This window comes from Ochotona princeps, chromosome 1 (genome assembly GCF_030435755.1).
Source record: "Ochotona princeps isolate mOchPri1 chromosome 1, mOchPri1.hap1, whole genome shotgun sequence".
NCBI lineage: Eukaryota > Metazoa > Chordata > Mammalia > Lagomorpha > Ochotonidae > Ochotona > Ochotona princeps.
Genome location: NC_080832.1, coordinates 55,339,834 through 55,360,734, shown reverse-complemented (window position 1 = coordinate 55,360,734; position 20,901 = coordinate 55,339,834). Strand labels below are relative to the sequence as shown.

The following is a 20,901-nucleotide window of genomic DNA, read 5'->3' as shown; positions in this document are numbered from 1 at the left end:
TGGTTAACTATAGCCTGAAATTATGAAATGCAAATGTTCAGAAATGAACAATGTATAAGGTGTAAATTTCACTCTCATTCTAAGTGGTATGATAGAATGTTGAACTATCCAGCTCTGTGCTGCCTGGGACAGTTACTATTTTGCTTTTGTTTTTGTTCTAAAGATTTACTTTTTTATTTTTATTGGAAAGGCAGATACACAAATAGGAGGAGAGGCAGAGAGGAAGAATTTCCGTCCAATGATTCACTCCTTAAGCAGCCACAACAGCCAGAGCTATGCCAATCCGAAGCCAGGAGCCAGGAGCTTCTTCCGGGCCTCCCATGCAGGTGCAGGATCCCAAGGCTTTGAGCCATCCTGAACCGCTTCCCCAGGTCACAAGCAGGGAGCTGGATGGGAAGTGGGGCTGCCGGGATTAGAACCAGCGTCCACATGGGTTCCTGGTGCATGCAAGGTGAAGACTCCAGCTGCTGCCTGGACCCAGTTACTATTTTGCTAAGGGTTCCATGCCCTGTTACCCTCCTCCCCGCTGCCTGCCTCTTTATCCCTTTTCTTGGATATCAGATCAACTGCCATGATATTGCAGTGCTGATGTTTGTAATGAAGTAATCAACTTACCATTACTTCATTAAATAACGGTATTGTGGTGTTAATGTTAATCTTCACATTTTTCCAAAGTACAAGTGCGGTGATAATGGCAATTAGGGCAAAGGGAAGATAACATGTGCATCTTTTAAGACAAAAGGTAAAAGTACAATAAGATATTTTGAGAAAGATACATAGAGTATATTATTATAATTTTTATATTATTTTGCATTTTAATTTGTATTTTATTATTGTTAATATCTCACTGAGTCTAATTGTAAATTAAACTCTAGCATATATTGTGTCTGAAATTCAGTCCCAGCCATGGCTTCAGGCTACCACTGAGGATTTTGGACCATATTCCCCAGATAAAAAGGAATTTTGTATGTTCAGAACTGTCTTGTGTTTGAGTCATAATTTTTCATTAAAGTTATTCTAAAAGTATCTTTGAATCAGGGCCGAGCTCAACGGCCGAGTGGCTAAATCCTTGCCTTGCATGCACTGGGATCCCATATGGGCACCAGTTTGTGTCCTGGCTGCTCCACTTCCTTTTCAGCTGCCAGTTTGTGACCTGAGAAAACAGTAGAGGATTGCTCAAGTCCTTGGGACCATGCACCTGCATGGGAGGTCCAGAACAAGTTCCTGGCTTCTGATGTCGAATCAGCTCAGCTCCAGGTGTTGTGGCCACTTCAGAGTGAACCAGTGGATGGGAGATCTCTCTGTTACATCTACCTTTCCAATACAATTTTTTAAAAAAAGAATCTTTGACTCAGATTTTTTGTTCCCATATGAATTTTTCTCTGTTATAAACTAAGATAAATAAATCAAGAACATTTTTTATTTTTTTCATGAATATTGAAATAAAAGTAAACTGGGCCATGTAAAAAGTACGTCTTTAGAAAATGAAAGCGAGTAACAGCCCACTTCTGACCCCACCCCTGCAAAATCCTTGCGGTAACACATCATTGCCAGCAGGTGGCACAGTATGTCAGGGGTGAGGTGCCTATTCCCATGAACGAAGGCCAGTGAAGGGCACCCTCAATGATGGTGGTGTTGCCAGAAGAAAATTGTTGCAGGGTGCAAGAGAGATCATGCCAGACAAGTCTAAGATGTATTAATGAGTCTTTATTAACCAAGCTTTGTGATGTCAGAGCCCACTAGAAATTAGTAAATGGTAAGTGATGTGGCAATCCAGTCTAAATGGATGATATTGGGCGCGTTCAAGGTGGTATGGTCGTAGACAGCAATCCAGTCTAAATGGAAAACCTGAGAGGAATATATGGTCATTACCATGAAATCCATTTCTTATACTGAAGACATATGTTCCAGCTTCCCCAGCAATGTAAATTATCCTAAGAAACGTGAGGCGAACAACCTGGACACACTTACAAAGCTATAAACATTCACCTTTTCCTGGCTTCTCTGTCCACATTTCATCACCGCTAGGCCTCACCTCTCCTGGAACTCTTGAAAGTACATAAATTAGAAATACAAAGCATTTTAGCATTTGTATCTTCATTGGTTTGCCCAAGCAGTGAACAGAGGGTGAGGAATACAGACACAGGGCCATGCTCAGGGACTACCTGTCTGCCTGTGCTCAGAGTCTGTGGGAAGCCAGGGAGCAAGCAGGTACTGGGGAAGGCCAAGGGTCAGAGTGTCAGAGTGCTGAAAGCACACAGCTGAGACAGCCCCTCCCTGTCATGGCCCTTATGGGGGTTTGCAAGGAGAGTGGCTATGGCAGAACTGAATACCCCCCACCCTTTAAGTTCTATGTGATGATACGTGAGCATTACTTGACTTGTGGGTGGGAAGAAAGGATTACCTAGGTGAGCGAGGTGTGGCTTGCTACCGTGACCCTGAACTAGCGGCCTAAGACCATAGCAAAAACCTCTAATGGCTTTAAGGGATCTTATGAAACCCTTAAAAAGTTCTCATAACAGGGATTGGTGCAGTAGCCTAGTGGCTGAAGTTCTTGTCTTGCATGCACCGGGATCCCATAAGGGCATCCCATATGGCTATCCCATATGGCTGCCTCACTTCCCATCCAGCTCCCTGCTTGTGGCCTGGGAAAGCAGTCGAGGACAGCCCAAAGCCTTGGGCTCCTGCATCCGCGTGAAAGACTTCAAGAAGCTCCTGGCTTCAGATCAGCCAGTTCTGGCCGTTGCAGCCACTTGGGGAGTGAGCCAGTGGACAAAAGATCCTTCTTCTCTCCTTCTCTCTGTAAATCTGACTTTCCAATAAAAATAAATATTTTTTTAAAAGTTCTCACAACAAAATTATTTCAATTTTGAAAAAAACAATGAAAGCCGTTTGAATCATGTCAATTCTGTGATATTCTTTTAATTAATTTATTAAAAGCTTATTTATTTGAAAGGCAGAGTTACAGAAATATGATAGAGAGAAAGATAGAGAGAGCTTCCATCTGCTGGCTCGGAGCCTCAGTGGCTGCATCAGACGGGGCTGGAGCAAGCCAAAGCCAGCAGCCCAGAAGTCCAGCAAGGTCTCCCACACAGGTGCAGGGACTTACAAACTTGAGCCACTTTCTGTTGCTCATCCAGGCTCATTAGCAAGGAGCTGGATGGGAAGTGGAGCAGCTGGGACTCAACCCAGCACCTATATGGGATACTGGTGCTATAGGCAGTGGTTTAACGCACTATACCACAGCACTAGCCCTAGTGCTTTTTAAAAATCCATTCTCTAACAGAATGGTAGAAAATATTTGCAAGCTACTTATCCTACACAGGATTAACATCCACAATATATCAGCAACGCAAAAAAAAAAAAAAAATAGCAGTAAAAAAACAACCAATCCAGTGAAGATATGAGAAAAGGGAATGGACGTAAAGTTCCTAAAAGAAGAAATACCAATAACCAACAAATATATTTTTAAAAAGTTCTATATCACCAACCATCAAAAAAAGTGCAAATCATATCATAATGTGATGTCATCTCACCCTTATGAAGTTGGCAGAAATCTAAAAGGGATAAACCAAAAAGCGCTGCCAAAGAGTTGGGGAAAAGAGGACTGTCACACACTGTTGGCGAGCATGTGAATTTGTGCAGCCACTGTGGAGAACAGCATGGAGATTTCCTGAAACTCCAGAAATAGACTTGTTCTAAGGCCCAGCAATCCCATGGTGGAAATATACCCAGAAAACATATCACTATATGATTTCCTTCCTCCCTCCCTCCCCTTTTCCTTTCCTCCCTGCCTTCCTCTTTTCCTGCCTCCCGCTTTTCCTCCTTTATTCCCTCCATCCTTTCCTCCCTGCCTTCCTTCTTTCTCTCCAAGGTTTCCTGACCAGCAGGCCCTAAGGCCACCACGGGGTGAGGTGACGGTGTTCTTCTGTCACAGAATCACCAGGGACAATTTGGTGGGGGGGAATGTCCATTTATTGAGCACAAATGACAAGCTTATAAAGGCTAGGGAAGGGGAGGGCTAGAGGGTGTCTCTGGACAGCCCACTCTCCCCAACAACGACATTATAATTGACTAGCAGGCACGTCTATTCCCTGAGACCCTTCAGTCATGTCAGAGGTCACATTCTACATACAGGGCTGGAAGCTGTGCTTCAGGTCATGGGCAGGTAAGCTGTGAGCCATGTCCACTAGGCAGAGACCCAGGGGTGATCTCCCATATCTTTTCTTCCTTGCTTTCTCTTTCTTTTTTATTTTTATTTATTTGAAAGACAAGGAAACAAAGCAGAAAGAGAGAGATACAGAAACAGTGAGAAACCTCAGATCTGATTCATTCCCTAGTTGTTTATTAACACCAGGGCTGGTCGGCTAATACCATGATCCAGGACTCAGTCTGGGTCCCCATAGTATTCAAGCTTCTGAGCCATTGCCTGTTCTCTCCCAGAGCGCACATGAGCAGGAAGTTAGAATTGGATGCGGAGCCAGGACTCAAACCCAGGTACCCCCATATGGGAGGTGGCATGCCAAGTAGTATCTTCCCCACTGTTCCAACGCCTGGCTTCCTGTGATATTTCTGCATGCCCTCCCGCCATTATGCTCTAACACAAGGCCTTAACCACATCTCAACAGAGGGGGCTACCTAGCCTTGGACTTGAACTTTCAAAATTATGAGCTAAATAAGCTTCTTTAGAGGAAACACTGCTTCAGATACTCTATTACAGAAACAGTAAATGCACTAATAGACCTGGGGTTTTTTTGACCTTCAAGTTAACTATTTATTTTCGTTTTATATGAAAAGACAGAGAGCCCCCTCTGCTGGTTCACCCCCTAAAAGTCCTACAACAGTCAAGGCTTGGCCAGGCTGAATTCAGGAGCCCAGACTTTCATCCAGGTCTCCCACATGGGTGGCAGTGACGCAGGTCCATGAGCTGTCATCTGTTGCCTACCTACCAAGGCATGCAAGAAGCTGGATTGGAAGCAGAATCACCAGGACTTGAACCAGGCACTTAAAAATGGGATGCAGGCATTCCAAGCAGTGACTTCAGCCCACCCCTGCCTAAAGAGTAAACCTGAAGTACCGGTCTCACTGAATTCTCATCACCTGCCCGAGGCCCATGTCTCTCTCAGTTGGTGCTGGCATCCCTGGGCCTCTGCTTGCCCCATTCCTTCCACCAGAAATGCCCCCTCCTTGGGACTGCAGGGCTGCCGGAGCCCCTGAGTCACAGTTCTGCCATCTACACACTCTTACAAGCTGGACTGGATAACAGGGTCTTATACAAGAGTCAGCAATAGTACCAAGTGGGAGTGGCCGAGGCACAACAGTGTCATCATCACATTTCGGAAAAGTCAGTAGTCATAACTGAAATGTTCTCTTGGATAGTCTAACCAAAGTTAGCCAGCAGCTCGTGTAACTTGAGAGGTCCTCTTCAGAAAACATGCACAAAAGTCACACAAACAAAAGATGAGGGGGATAATGAAGTTAAACATCATGTGAGCTCAGCTCAGGATGAACTTACCTGGGTTTCTAAGCACTGAGAGACCCAGGTGTTCATCAGCGGTGTTTCCTGTCTCCTGTCTAAAGCCTACTGCCCTGCTGTTACTGCCGTACTGCTACTGGTCTCTATTTGAGAAACCTGCCAGTCTGGCTCCCCTGCAGTTCATCCTTCACACTTCCCCCAAATGCTTCTGGATGGCTTTGCCACTGCTGCTCAGGTTGATGGCTAGACAAAGAGCTGGGTCACCTTGGTCTTTGCTTTCCCTCTCCATACAGTCCCCAAGGAGCGCCTGGGATCCTGACAGTCAATCTGAAACCCCAGTTCTGGTGGCCACTATCCTCCAGGAGATGTTCAACAGTTCTCCTTGTGCCTCCAACTGCCTGAACCCATTGTTCACTTCTTAGCTTGTCAGGCCTTCCTTTGTCTCCGGACTGACACACAAGTTATTTCCTCTGCCTAAGGAGCCTCGTCTCAGGCCTGCTTCTTGCTGATAAATTCCCACCGTCAGTTAGACAGCTAGAATGGCCTGAGTTAAACTCCTTGGTGCTGCCCTGACTCTGTATTTACTTCCACCTTGTCATTGAGCGGTCATCAACGTTTGTTACTTTGCATTCCACAAAATGCTGCATCCTTTTTCTCTGGTGGGTACTGAGCCTTCACTCCATTGTCATTCTTTGTGCAGAGACTGGTGTGTTGTAGTCACTCGGTGACTATTTATTGGTGAGACGAACAAATGAGTGAAGCCAGAATTATTACCTGGGGTTCCAGCGGCCAAAGGGTGGGAAATCAGACTTCAAACTTCATCCTCTAGGCCTGTTTTTCAAATCATAAATTATGATCTCTTCCTGAACTGTGATTTTTAACTTAGTAATTTGCCATTGTTTCTTATGTGAAATAAAATTTTCTGGAACAGAATAAGAGATAGCAGTGTGCATCACAAGTAACAAAGATACATTTGTTTCATAAAACTTTGATTTCAGCTACACATATTATGCCTACATATGCACATTCTTGAATAAGTTTGTGCACTAATTTGTGTATATTAATTTGTGATGTAGAATTTATTTCTTCCTGGGGGGGATGTCATGTCAGAAAGTTCTTTTTTTTTCTTTACGTAATTAATTACGGTATAAAGGTTCAGGGGCTATAGGGAAGTGGGTAAGACTTTTATGTCCATATTGTTTCCTTCATGTATCTGAGGTAAAGGGGGATATTGAGGGAGAAGCCTCACCCAGTTTCCCACCCGCCCAAAGTCCCGGGTGTGGGGCATGCTCTGAGATACTTGCTCCAGTGGTTTTAATAGTTCTCCAGTTATGGATCGCTGCCAATCTCACCACTCCCAGCACGATGAGGTCGTTGAAGAATCCACTGATTGTCACAGTCCATCATAGAGTTTTCATTTGCCCAGTATCTCACTGCCCAACATATAGCTGAGGTGGTTGATTGATTTATTCTATCCTCTGTCTTTTCTTGGCTAGGGTTCTGAGTCCAGCAGTTCGATTGGGGAGATCTCCAAAGAAACTTTGAGGTATTCCCAGATCAGATTCTTGTATGTTCTAGTAAGCACCAGGCCCGGCACAGTCCATTGCCACGATCAGCTGGTGGTTGCAATTGCTGGGTTCGTTCTGCTCTCAGTCCCGAGTTGCACTGGAACCAATGGGTGTTGCAGTCCAGCCTGGTTCTGCCCAGCACGTACTCGACCCTTTCATCAACCAGTGGGAGCTGCAGCCCAGTCGGGGAGACCCACAATAACCCCCATCAGGCCCGCCCCCAACCCTGGCCTGCCAGCATGTATAGCAGACTAGTCCAGTCTGTCCCGCTTCCCATTTGGCTCCCGTACCTGTCAATGGGCATTGAAGCTTAGTTCCCTCCAACCAACTCAACTCTCCAGCCCTCACGGATGTTGTTGAGTGCCTCTCCGTCTAGCCACCCCAGTCCCCGTCCTAGTTTTCATGCCCTCCCGCAGGAGTAGTGACCCAAGAGGGGGGAACCCACCACTTCCTCTCTCAGTCCCGGTTTATGCATTCTTTGTTTGATTCTGTGGTTTGACTTGACAGAATTAGCTCCCAGTGCCAGCTTCTGCCAGCTGTCTGCGGCTAAGCCCAAACAACCTTCACCCACTCCCATTTATGCTTGTACCGGCAGGAATAATCAGCCCAGCCTGGCTTTTCCCTGATCTAGTCCACATGCGGCGCTCAGGTGTTGCAGCCCTGCCCAGTCTGGTCTGTCCCCATCCCATCCCACACTATCCAGTGAGAGTAGCTGTCCGGCGAGGGGACCAGCCCCTCCATCCCCCCGCTGCTCTGCCCTCTCCCTTCCTGGTTCTCACGCGTGTTGGTTGGGTGCTGCATTCAAATCCAGTACAGGCAATCTCACCCTGGCATTCCATATTGTGCACTGGTTTTTGTCGCGACCAAACCTGGCCCGACCCACACTCTGTTCTGGTGTTCGGGTTTGCCAGTGGATGACATGAACTGATTCAGCCTGGTCCGCCCCTGACCCATGCCAGATGTATGCCAGTGGGAAACTTTCCATGGCCTATTCTGGGCTGTTTCCTCTCGTACTTCTTGTGCATATTTTGCACATACCAGGGGGTCCATGAGCCAGCCCTTCTCAGTTCACCTTCTGTCCTGGCAGGGACAGTGGCTTTTCTTGGCTGGCTTTCACCCATTCTGGTTGTTGTTGTTGGATGTTTCAGCCCAGCCATGGCTCGTCCATACCCATGTACAGCTCACACATGGCTCAGTAGGGGATTGGGACCTAGCCTAGCCAGTCCCACATCTACCCTGGTTCCTCAGGACACCAGATGGTGTTGGAGTCTGGCCCGGCCTGGTGCATCCAATCCCAGCCACACTAGTGCCATGGGAGACTACAACTGTTTCCTAGCTAGAACACAACCCCCATTCCAGCACATGTGCCCCTTGGTGGGAACCTCAACCCAGTTAGGGTGTCCCCCCAGCTCTCCAACTTGGCCTGCTCCTAGCTGCAGATCATGCACCCGACAGTGGCTGCTCTGACTCAGCTTATCTCAGGCCCTCTCCTGTCCTGGCCTCTGCCCCAGACACTGTGGCCCAGCATCCCTGACTAAAGTAGACCAGCAGGTGCAAGTGCAAAGTTACATGTCCCTATCACTGGCAATCACCAGGAATTCATGTTTCACCTATACTAAAGTTGGTCCAATTCATGAGTGTCCCTGAGCAGCTATTACAAATCATAAAAACCCCAGAGCTTGCTGCTGAGTGGCCAGCAGGCAGAGCCTAGCACCAATTGGTGCACTGGCCGCCCAAAACCAAGGACTCATGCACCTCCTTGCGGGGTGGTTTTGGCTTGAGCCCCTAGCCGGATCCCGCTTAGCAGACACGCCTCCCCACAGCCGCCACCCTGCAGAGTGGTTCAGTCCGTCCCCAGCCCCAAGACTGGAATCCACCCTGGTCATATCAAAAAGTTCTAAAGCTACTGCTCATCCCACAGAAAGGCGTTAGTGTGTCCAGTAAGAATGTGATACGCTCAGACTATGGTTTTGGAAGTTTTTTTCAGATGAGAGTGTGATAGGTATTTGTGATCAGCAATGTCTCTAGAATCCATTGGAGCAACTGAGTAGCTGCTGCAGTCAAGTAGGAAATGATGAGAAAAGCAAAGGAGGTGGCATGGACAAGAGTGTGTGGGTTGGGGAAATGTTTCAAGCTATCAGTGACTCCTGGGGGGTTGAGTGAAAACGTTTATGAGAGTTGAAATTTTTTATTGGTTAACCAAAGCTGAGGTATGCAAAAACGGGCTTATCCACTGACAGCATCAAATGCTGGTCAGAATGTGGAACAGCAGGAATGACCATTCATTGATGGTAGGAATGCAAAGCAATACAGCAACTTGAAGACACTGCATCAGTTCCTTATAAAACTGTACACAGTCTTGCCATATGACCCAGTGGTCAGACTCTTTAGTGTTTACCCAAGGGAATTCACAATATGCACCCATGCAAGCAAATGATGTTTGTAGCTGCTTTATTCTTTATTTCCCAAGCTGGGAAGCCATTAAGATATGTCCTTCAGTAAGGGAATAGAGAAATAAATGCATAATAATAAGTGAAAGAAGTCTATCTGAAATGCATATGACATCCTTGAAAAGGCAAAACTATGAAGCCAGAAAAAGATGAGTGGACGGGAAGCTGGAAGGATGAAGAGAGAGAACACAGAGGAGTTTGAAGGCAGTGAAACTTTGTGTATGACATTATCTTGATACACACATGTCAATATACACTTGTCCAAACTCATGCCCTATCCAACACCAAGATAGAACCCTGATGTCAACTATGGGCAATGATGTGTAAATGTAGGTTAATTCACTAAAATGTGCCACTCTCGTGGGTGATGTTGATAACAGAGATGCTGTGTATGTGTGACATGGACTGTGGACATAACGGACCCCTCAATATCTTCTGTTCAATTTTAGACTGCTCTAGAAAAACAAAGACTATTTTTTAAAAAAAATAATCAGAAAAGTACCTGTGCAGATTCCTTGTGTGGAATTTGATGGTCACAGTTCAAGTCATCTGTCGTCGAAGATGCAAGTGTGGACAAGAAGCATTGTCATATGGAATCATGTATCACTGTGTTAGTCAGAGGCCTCCTGGATGTGGGCTCCAGGATGGAATTCAACATGCAAACTCCTCATTAGGACAAACCTGGGTTATAGAACACGGGAGGGCAATGGGGAAGCAGGGCTGGGACAGCCAACAGTCAGTGTCGTGAAGAGACAAATGGCAGGTGGATGGACATGGCTGCAGTCTATGGAAAGGCAGTAAGAAATTCTGAGGAATCCCCAAGCCAAAGTCATCAGTCAGATGAACTCCATGTTTAGCAGGAAGTTCTGCCTTGGAGTCTCTGCTACTCTCAATCACTAGCAAAGAGCTGCACCCGGAAGGGAGGATTTCAGAGCACATGGGAGGATTTCTGCTGGACCCTGGGTCAGTTATTCTCATTCCCATTGGTGGTTCTGAGGCAGAATCTCCTGGAGCCCTACCCACACATTAATGGGTAGACACTCATATTCACTGTGTTTTACTAGATATAGAGGGCCTGGAGTTACAGCTCAGTGGATGAAGCTGCCGCTTGCGACACTGACTTCCCATTTCATAGTGCTGGTTTGAATCACACTGCTTCACTTCTGATCCAATTTCCTGCTGGGAAGGCAGCAAATGATGGCCCAAGAATGTGGCCTTCTGGCATCATGAGACCTGAATGGGGTAGGTTTCCTAGCTTAGGCTTGACACAGCTTTGGTCATTGTGGCCATTTGGGAAGTGAACCAGTGGCTGAAAGATCTCTGTTTCTCTTACTCTACCTTTCAAAAAATAAATTAATTTAAATAAATTAATCAAATCTCGTGTGTGTGTCTGTGTGTGTGTGTGTGTGTGTGTGTGTGTGTGTGAGAGAGAGAGAGAGAGAGAGAGAGGGAGAGAGAGAGAGAGAGAGAGAGAGAGAGAGAGTCAAAAAGCTCCTGTAAGTTAAAATTAAAAGATAAGTTTATTTTGGTGAAAAATTCTGAAATTGACACTCAGTTTTTTATATGTACGTTTTTGAAAGCCCTCACGCATCAGTTTAAATGCACCTCCAGTGCTGTAAACTGCTCTTGGCAATGAAGGAGTTCTGAAGAGTGGTCTGTTGCTTGCTTTTTCCTGGCCCGTTTCTTGCCATTCCTATTCCCTTCATGATGTCTCTTCAGTTTCTGACACTCACACAAGCCACTGAGGCACTCACAGGATAAAGCTATTCATCATGAATTACACCTGAATTCCTGCATTTTTAAATGCCACTTCTCTCTGCCCTTTTATTCCTAGACTAAACCACATTCCTCTCATCCCCTTTTGCATCAGCGTAGGATTTATTTGATTGGGTAGGTAGAGCAGTGTCTGCAGCTGACTGCTTATGCCTAAGTTACCTTTATGATGGTAGTACCACACTGTGTGACATAAACTCTACATTTCTGGGGAAGGACAGAAAGCCACATAGCATGCTTCTGCATGATTTGTCTTTAATATTCAACTCAAAATGCCTTTTTGGAACAAGGCAAATATGAATAAATGACCCAATAATGAATAACTCACACAACTTAATGAGCATTGCAAATGAGAAGAAAGATTGGTATTTTTATTTCTTCATCTAATATCCTCTCTTACAAAATCCTCATTCATCTAGAAGAATTTATATAATGTCTTTAATTTACAATGGGTAGGTAATGCTTAACATGTGACCATTCACATGTTAGTTTCAGCATAGGACCTCATCCAAGCTATGTAAATGTTGTAAGAAATCAGGTGTGGGTGTTGTCCTAGTTAGTTATTTAGGCCAAGCAAGGATGAGAGGACGAGTAATAGCAACCAAAGTGTGGCCAAAAAAATGAGGCAAAAACAGCACGCTGGATTAGTTTTTGTGTGCTAGATTTAGCAAATGGTAAATGACAAAATTTCATATTAAAACTGCAACTTTTAAATTTCATCCTCTATCCATTGGACATTTATTAGTCCTTTGTATGTAACTATATCTTAAAATTCCTAAAAAGTGTTATGGGTGAGTCACATTAACCTGAAAATTTCACTGTTTGAAATTTTCCAATGAAGTCCTTGAGTTGACTTTTATGAATTAACTTTTCATAAAGCTAGGTGACTTACTGCTGAGCAAATACAATGCAACATAAAATATATTGTTCTTTGTCAAAGAAACTCATACACTTGTTAGACAATAATTACTGAAGACATCTACAAAGTTTTTTATGACTGTCTTTATATTCAGTTAAAGAAACAAATCAGAGAAATAATTCACACTAGTTTACAAACGTAGGCATAATGCTCACTCAAAAAACTGTGTGTGTTAGATTTTCTATCCTGTTCCCTATATCTGTCTGTAGCTAATTTTTGGTTATGCTTTAAAAAGAAAACTACCCATAAAGAATAAATTTTGCAATTCTTAAATATACTAAAACAAATATAAGATTATTCCAATATATTAAATCTCCATATTGAGAAATCCCATATTACATACTCAGGTCTTAATTATGTAGTGAGGACTGTCTATAATTAAATCAATTGCTGTACACATTTTAAGTTTGCATATCATTAATATTAATGATATGCTAATCAAGAGAAACATTTTAGTGAATGTCTCTAGAACTCACAGTTGGTTAATAGCAGTTACATCTGCAATGATAGTATCACTAGGGGCTATAGAGGTATGACAGAATGCAGACAAAAAAGCAGCTAAATTTGGTGATGTAAGCAAACATTTAAAGAAATGTGTGTTGATTAAAGAAATGTATAGTGATTATATGATTAGCTGGAAGCAACATATTTGTCTTTAGCTTGTGCAAGGAAAGTGTGTTTTCATGGTTTGTATTAAAAACTTGTTTGCTGGAGGATAGTTGAAGGTTGTTAACAAAGATTTCTAAGACAGCTTAGGTTTTAGGTGTTAGAGGCACTATCTCCACCAAGGGTGTGAGAAAGCTGGCTCTGCAAGCCCATCCTCTGCCTTCTGGTACTTTCTTGGTTTTGTATCTATTAGACGACAATCAGACCAGAGCCACAGTCCAGCTGGGGCTACCATTATATTAAAACCTAAATGCAGATCATTGCTTTACCTGCACAACTCAATGGTGAGCTGCTCAAGGATAGAGATCATGAGGTCTGACACGTCAGGTGGCCATCTGCTCCCAAATTTCATCTGAGGACATTTGTACATTCAAGCGACTGATGGGCCTCTTGCCCACTCCCCAGTGGCTGCAATGACTAAAGCTGAGCCCATCTGAAGCCAGGAGTCAGGAATGTTTTCCAGGTCTCCCATGTGGCTATAGGGTCCCAAGGCTTTAGACCATTCTTGACTGCTTTCCTAGGCCACAAGCAGGGAGCTGGATGGGGAGTGGGGCAGCTGGGACATGAACCAGCACACATATAGGATCCCAGTACACTTACAAGAGAAGGATTAGCCATTTGAGCCATTGTACCAGGCCTACTATAGTTCTCATTTACTACATGACTCATTGAAATGATTTTACAAATGATGATAGCAGAGCTCTAGGCAAACTCCCAAAGCCAGGAGCACTTATAAGATAATCACATTCTATAGTCGTTCCCCACAGATAAGGCATTTGGGCTTCATGACATGTAACATTGACTTCTGTAGCTATTTCTATGGCACAATACACTTTACATGAAAAAAAATTAATTTACAGGACCCAGCATGATAGCCTAGTGGCTAAAGTCCTTGCCTCACATGTACTGGGATCCCATAAGGGGGCTGCTTCATATCCTGGTTGCTCCACTTCCCTTCCAGCTCCCTGCTTGTGTCCTTAAAAAGTAGCTGAGAATGGCCCAAAGCCTTGGGACCCTGTTTCTGCATGGGAGACCCAGAAGAAAGTCCTGGCTCCTGGATTTGGATCAGCTCAGCTCTGGCCATTGCTGTCACTTGGTGAATCATTAGACAGAAGATCTTCCTCTCTGTCTCTCCTCCTCTCTGTATTTCTGACTTTGCGATAAAAATAAATAAATTTTTTAAAAATTTAAATTACAAAGTACAAGTAATTTGCACTTTGGTGACTTCTACGATGCTACTTAACAGTAATACAGTGGAAGAGGAAGAAATTCTAATCCTCTAGTACCTGTATGCGCGTTCTGCTTTTTACCAGTGCCTAAAAATCACCCAAATTTCAGTGGTCTGACTGAACACTGTGCTCCTAATACAGGGCCAGAGGACTATTGTTATGTTTCTGACATTAAGACCAGCTCAAGAATTCCATGCTTTATCTATTAAAACAAGATTTTGGTTTTTTTTTTTTTTAAGACTTATTTTATTTTCATTGGAAAGTTGGATATATAGAGAGGGGGAGAGACAGAAAAGACGTTCTGTCTGATGATTCACTGCCCAGGTGGCCGCAATGGCTGGAGGTGCGCTAAGCCAAAGCCAGGAACCAGAAATCTCTTCTGGGTCTCCCATGTGGGTGCCGGATCCCAAGGCTTTGGGCCGTCCTCCATTGCTTTCCCTGGCCACAAGCAGGGAGCTGGATGGGAAGCGGAGCCACCAAGATTAGAACCCGTGACCATATGGGATCTCCTCACATGCAAGGCAAGGACTTTGGCCACTGGGCTACCGCACTGGGCCCTTGGCTTTTGTTTTAAAGATTTGTTTGCTGATCTGAAAGGCAAAATGATTTGTTTGAGAGAGAGAGAAAGAGAGAGAGATTTGTTTTCATACACTGGCTCAACCCACAAATGGTTGTAGTGGACAGAGTGGCCCAAGCTGATGCCCATAGCCTACAACTCCATCTGGTATCCCTCTTCAATGGCCAAAACCAAAGCACTTGGGCCATCTTCCGTTGCCTTCCCAGAGATATCAGCAGGGAGCTAGATTGGAAATGGATATCTAAATGGGATGTGTGTGTCACAGGTGGAAGCTTAACTCCACGACAATGCTATCTCTATGGAAATAATTGTAAAATACATTTTAATTCATCTAATCCAGGAAAACAGTTTTCAACTAAGTCGAGTTATGATGTATTTTCTTTTCTCAAGTAGCTTAAACCTAATTAAATCTTTGTATTATAGTTCAGGATGTTCCATTGTTTCTATTTATTATAATCTCTCTGGTTGATGCAGCAGTTGTTCAAAACCGACTATGTTGTTTAATAACTTTATGCTAGTCATTGAATTTTAAAAAAAAAGGTTTAGGGGCCTGGCATGGTAGCCTAGTGGCTAAAGTCCTCCACCTCACATGTGCCAGGATCCCATACTGGTACAGTTTTGTATCCTGCCTGCTCAACTTTGCTTCCAGCTCCCTGCTTGCGGCCAGAAAAGCACTGGAGGATGGCCCAAAGCCTTGGGACCCTGCGTCTGCATTGGAGACCTGGAAAAAGCTGCTGTGTCCTGGTTCTTGGCTCGGCTCCAGCAATTGTTGAACAGCAGATGGAAGATCTTTCTCTCTGTCTCTCCTCTCTTTAAATCTGACTTTGCAATAAATACAAATGTTTCCTTTTTTTAAAAAAAAGATTTATGTTTTATCTGAAAGTCAAAATTAAAGAGAAGGAGAGACACAGAAAGAGATCTTCTAGGGCCCGGCGGCGTGGCCTAGCGGCTAAAGTCCTTGCCTTGAACGCCCAGGGATCCCATGTGGGCGCCGGTTCTAATCCCGGCAGCTCCACTTCCCATCCAGCTCCCTGCCTGTGGCCTGGGAAAAGCAGTCGAGGACGGCCCAATGCTTTGGGACCCTGCACCCGCGTGGGAGACCAGGAGGAGGTTCCTGGTTCCCGGCTTTGGATCGGCGCACACCGGACCGTTGCGGCTCACTAATCATCGGACGGAAGATCTTCCTCTCTGTCTCTCCTCCTCTGTGTATATCTGGCTGTAATAAAATGAATAAATATTTAAAAAAAAAAAAAAAGAAAGAGATCTTCTATTTGTTAATTCAATCCTTGGTGGCCGCAACCATCAGAGTTGGGCAGGTCGGAAGCCAGGAGCCAGGAGCTTCTTCCAAGGCTGCTGGGCCTAAGCACCCTTGAGATTCTCTGCTGCCTTCCCAGACCATTACAGGGCGCTGAATTGGAAGTGGAGCAGCGAGGGGATGCTGTTGGTGCAGAGGAGTAGCCCACTACCCTAAGGCACTGATCCTCAAATATGTACAGCTTCACTTTACTAGTTTTGCCCTAGTTTGCCCCACCCCAAACTTTATAAAACTCAAATTTATTCCTATCACTCTTCTAAAAAGCATAAACCAGGTCATGAGTGCCCATGAAGATGGATTTAAACTCCTTAGAAGCACGACTGAGCAAGTGCTGAGCAATCTGGCTCCGCCTTCCTTTACTAATGTCATATCCTGCCACTTGGGCTCACCCCACCTCTCTCTTCTCCAGCATCACCCAGTTTCTAATTATTCCCCAGTCACAACACATGCCCTTGTACGATCCTGGGCCTTACCCCGCGTTGTTTACTCTTCCTGGAGTGTCTGTCCTCACTTCTCCATCTGCTAAACTCTTACTCATCACCTAGGCTCTTAAATCTGTCATCTCCCTTCTGACAGCTGCCCTGATCTTCCATGCCGAGTTAGTCACATGTGTTGTGTTCCTGTAGCCTTTTGCCCTTTCCTTAGGCAATGATCTGTGTTTCTACTTCTGGATGCTTAGTCTCTGTTGTAAACCTGAAGTATGTTGGCAAATGTGTGGCTTCTGGAATTCCCCTTGCTGCTGGGAGTCAGATACATGGCCCTGATTCCTCCGGTCAGCGGTGTCTGTATAAAGATTCTAAATGTGGGCAATATGTGTGCCAGGGAGGTGAAGCAGGAGATTGTTCTGGCAAAATTGATCTGAACAAGTGGCAGTGTGGCTGGTATGTCACCCCTGGTGCCCAGCATTGATGAGACTGGGGTTGGCCTGACAAGCTTTTAGGGGCAGTCATAGATGTTTCAGAATCCGTCTCTTCAGCTCTCTTGGTTCACTCCCTAAATGGCCACAATGACCAGGGCTGGGCTAGGACACAGGCGGGAGCCAGGAGAGCTTCACCCAGGTCTTTCACATGGGTAGAGTGACCCAAACACGCAGGACACTTTCTGCTGCTTTCCCAGGTGCATTAGCAGGGAGCTGGATTGAAAATGGAGCAGTCAGGACTTAAACTGGAGCCAATATGGGATGTCAATGTTGCAGGCATTGGCTTTGCCCCCTATGCCACAACAATGCCCTTATTCTCCACCCCCTGCCCACCACAGTTTAATGCAACATGAAAAGTGTGATTGTAGAAATAAAGTTTTTGACACACTAGCGGCACCAAGAAGGAGTGGGGTAAGAGCCGGCTGAGAGAAGCAGCAGGGAGGAAGCCTTACTGAAGGGGGAGGTCTGGGAGCCGCGTGTAGGTATCTTCTCTTTTTCCCTTCCCTTTGCTTCTCTTGCTAGTCCTTTGGCCCTTTGCACTCCCACTCCAGGGCTTGCTTGCTTGCTTATTTATTTATTTATTCATATTAGAAAGGCAGATATACAGAGAGGAGGAGAGACAGAGAGGAAGATATTCCATCTGATGATTCACCCCCCCCAAGTGACAGCAATGGCCAGAGCTGAGCCGATCCAAATCCAGGAGCTAGGAGCTTCTTCTGGGTCTCCCAAGCGGGTGCAAGATCGCAAGACCTTGGGCCGTCCTCGACTGCTTTCCCAGGCCACAAGCAGGGAGCTGGATGGGAAGCAGGGCTGACCAGAATTAGAACAGGTGCCCATATGGGGTCCTAATGCAGTTAAGACGGCCCCAGGGCGTCTTTACTGACCACTCCCCTGTCTCCCCCTCAATTTACCAGGTATAATTAGGAACTTTTCTAATCTCCTCCCATGACCTGTATAAACCTCTGCCGACTCTCTTAGCCTTTGGTGCATTCCCCTCTGTAGTGGTCAGGGCTTCCCATCCAGTCAGGAGCTGGCACACAACAAGTCCTTGGAATATTCAACAAATGTTTCTGGAGGAAACAAAAATTAAACCTTTAATGATATACAACCATACTTCTGCAAAGAGTTGACAAACATGTTCCTAAAAAACATGAATTTCAAATTTTGCTGAAAGAATAATGGTTCTACCCTTTGGGAAAACTGGTGGCAGAATTCACCAAAGTGGAAATTATACTTTGTTACCAAGAGATTGAAATCCTGGGTAGACACATTTCTATGTGTATGGTGCCATGTGCATCCCCAACTCCCCAACAGAAACAAATTCTTATGTTTACAATTACATCCATTTTATTTATAATATTCCCAAAATGGAAAAAAACCTTACATGTCCGTTCATAGTAGAATGGGTAAACGGACGTGTGTTACATTGATATCACGGAATAGTATGTAACACTTTTTAAAATATAGAAGTCTAAGCAGCAACATGGATTATTTTCATAGACTAATATTAAGGAAAATTGGTCATATACTTAGGAATTATTGTTGTTATACTTTAATGCACCAGGTATGTTATCATAGTGAAGTGAAGTTCCAAAAGAGGTAACAATAGTGTGGTGAAAGGTGCTAAAATAACGGGTGATTTTTGCAGGAGAGATGAGCCGTGCCCTGGAAGAGGACAGCTATTTTTGAAGTTTTAGAGATACTTTATATTTATAGAATGGTATATTTAAAATGCACACACAGGACCCGGCATGGTAACCTAGCAGCTAAATTCCTCACCTTGCACTCGCCGGAATCCCATGTTGGCACCAGTTCTAATTCCAGCAGCCCTGCTTCCCATCCAGCAACCTGCTTGTGGCCTGGGAAAGCAGTCGAGGACAGCCCAAAGCCTAGGGATCCTGCGCCCACATGGGAGAAAAGAGGCTTCTGGATTCTGGCTTTGGATCAGGTCAGCTCCAGCCATTATGGCCACTTGGGGGGTGAATCATTAGACAGAAGATCTTCCTCTTTGTCTCTCCTCCTCTCTGTATATCTGCCTTTCCAATAAAAAAATAAATAAACCTTTAAAAATGCATACACAGAAAGATTTTCTAGGACAATATCAACTTTCATTAAAAAAAGATGTTTTCAACCATATAACTAGGCCAAAATTTGAATTTGTGGATTCTCAAGTGCTATTAGCTTAGACCTCTGTAAAATGTAAATTAAAAACAATAAACATCAGTGTTTCTGGAATGAAGCAGTGAATGAACAAATGAGATGGGTCGTCAGAGAGAAAGATAGTATCGCACAGGAAGGATTTGCACTGCATTGCCTTTTTAAGTACTGGTTGATTCTTGACATCGTAACAATCTGATGATGCTCAGGTTACTTGTTCTTACATTATTGCCTTGACATTGATCGTGAGTTTTAGAAAAATTAGTCATTAGCAAGCAAGCCAATTATGGCACAATGAGAGATCTGATAAGTCCTTTTAGAACTAGGGGCTATGGCTAGGACCCTTTTTTTTTTAATACCCTTTTGTGTTTTACGATTTGTAAATAAAATTGAACTCTTCTTCTCAGAAGAGGGTAGGAGCTGGCAACATCTAGCATTGCCCAAGACACCCGAGGGTCACAGGAGAAGAGCCCAAACAGACTAAAAGCCACGATGTACCGCTCTATTCTTGATCCAGGCGTGGCTCGTGCCTCCATACCACTCACTCACCAGCCTGGGACAGGACGTGGGTGATGTGCTAGCCATGGCAAAGCACACCCCAGGCTGCTGAACTCATAACCCAGAGCGGAGAGGGAAGACGCGATTCCCAGGGCTTCCGGCAGGTGTCGCTGCCCGGCGGCCGAGGCGCGGGCTTGTCCCGCTCACCTGGGCGCTCAGGTGCGCGCCTCCTCACCTGAGCTCGCAGTGCGCTGCTCCGGGGTGCGCGGCGGCCACGGGGTCTCCGCCCACCGTCCGAAGAGCTCGGGCTGCTGAGCTGGTCGCAGTGCATTCGGCCCTACCCTTTAACCGTCCGCGGTCCCCAAGCAGCCGCGCAGAGGGGGCGGGTCCGTCAGCGCGCTGGGTGGGAAAGGCGCGCGAGGGCGAGGTGGCGCCCAGGTATGTTCTTCCACAAGGGCCGACCTACCAGCAAGGCAGCGTCCGAGCCGTCGGAGGAGGAGGTGGAGGTGGAGGCCGGCCAGAAGATGCCGCTAACGCCGCCCCAGCCAGGCGACCCCAGGGAGTCCAGCCAGTCCAGGACTCCTAAGAAGTACGCCACGTTCCACATCTGGCGCTCTAAAAAGAAGCAACAGCCTCCTTCGCCTTTGGACTGTGGGGTGTTCGTCCCGCACCCGGCCCCCGCTCCTGTCGGGGAAGACAGGTAAGCAAGCCTTTTGGCCCGGGATACTGGGCAGCGCACCCTTCTTTCCCCCAGGCTGGGAGGCGCTGACCCTTAAGGGCCCTGGCCACCGCCGCCTCCCACGACGCCCCGAGGAGCAGGGCGAGGCGGACGGGGGGGCAATCTCGGGGTTCGCGGGTGGGGGCGGATGCGATGCCGGCCTCAGTGGTTGTCGGACCTAGCACCGGCAAGTGGAGCTCGTGCCTGCGCAGGTGGCCTGTATTTTGCGCCGGAGTCTCCAGGGCCAACCACTGTGGAGAGCAGGAGGGTAGAAGTGCAGGGTCTGCTTTGGTGTCTTGAGGAGAGCGCCATAATCATGCTCAGAAGCCCTGGACTGGGGTGCGAGTGGCGGGGGTGATTGGTTGACCCTACTTTACGAGTGAGCAACCGAGACCACAAAGGCTTGTCCGTGTTGGGGGTCAGTAACAGAACAGCAAGGAACAATTTATTGTCTGTAACCGCCATAGACAAGCTTTTCCATTTTGACTCTGTGTGTGTGTGTGGTGGGGGGGGTAGTTTTATTCTATTTAGTTGATTACTCAATTGTATTCTTCAGAATTGATTATGTGCTTTGGAGGTGTGAAGTACTTTTTGCAATGAATGAATGACAATATCCAATAGACTCTCGTCAACTGT

General features: G+C 45.7%; 1 protein-coding gene and 1 long non-coding RNA gene across 2 annotated transcripts in view; one reads left to right on the top strand and one right to left on the bottom strand.

Moving 5' to 3' along the window:
- Positions 1 to 6,275: 6,275 nt before the first annotated feature.
- On the bottom strand, positions 6,276 to 19,883 carry LOC131479509 (uncharacterized). Its single transcript, XR_009244915.1, has 3 exons — positions 19,783 to 19,883; positions 9,997 to 10,175; positions 6,276 to 6,398 (listed from the first exon to the last, which is right to left on the bottom strand). It is a non-coding gene; the product is annotated as an uncharacterized LOC131479509 (long non-coding RNA).
- The window catches only part of CRYBG1 (crystallin beta-gamma domain containing 1), a 192,819-nt gene continuing 191,784 nt past the window's right edge, over positions 19,867 to 20,901 (top strand). Inside the window, exon 1 of the mRNA XM_004580515.3 lies at positions 19,867 to 20,247. Coding sequence (XP_004580572.3) covers positions 19,988 to 20,247 — 260 coding nt within the window. The 5' untranslated portion in view covers positions 19,867 to 19,987. The remainder of the gene's footprint in view (positions 20,248 to 20,901) is intronic.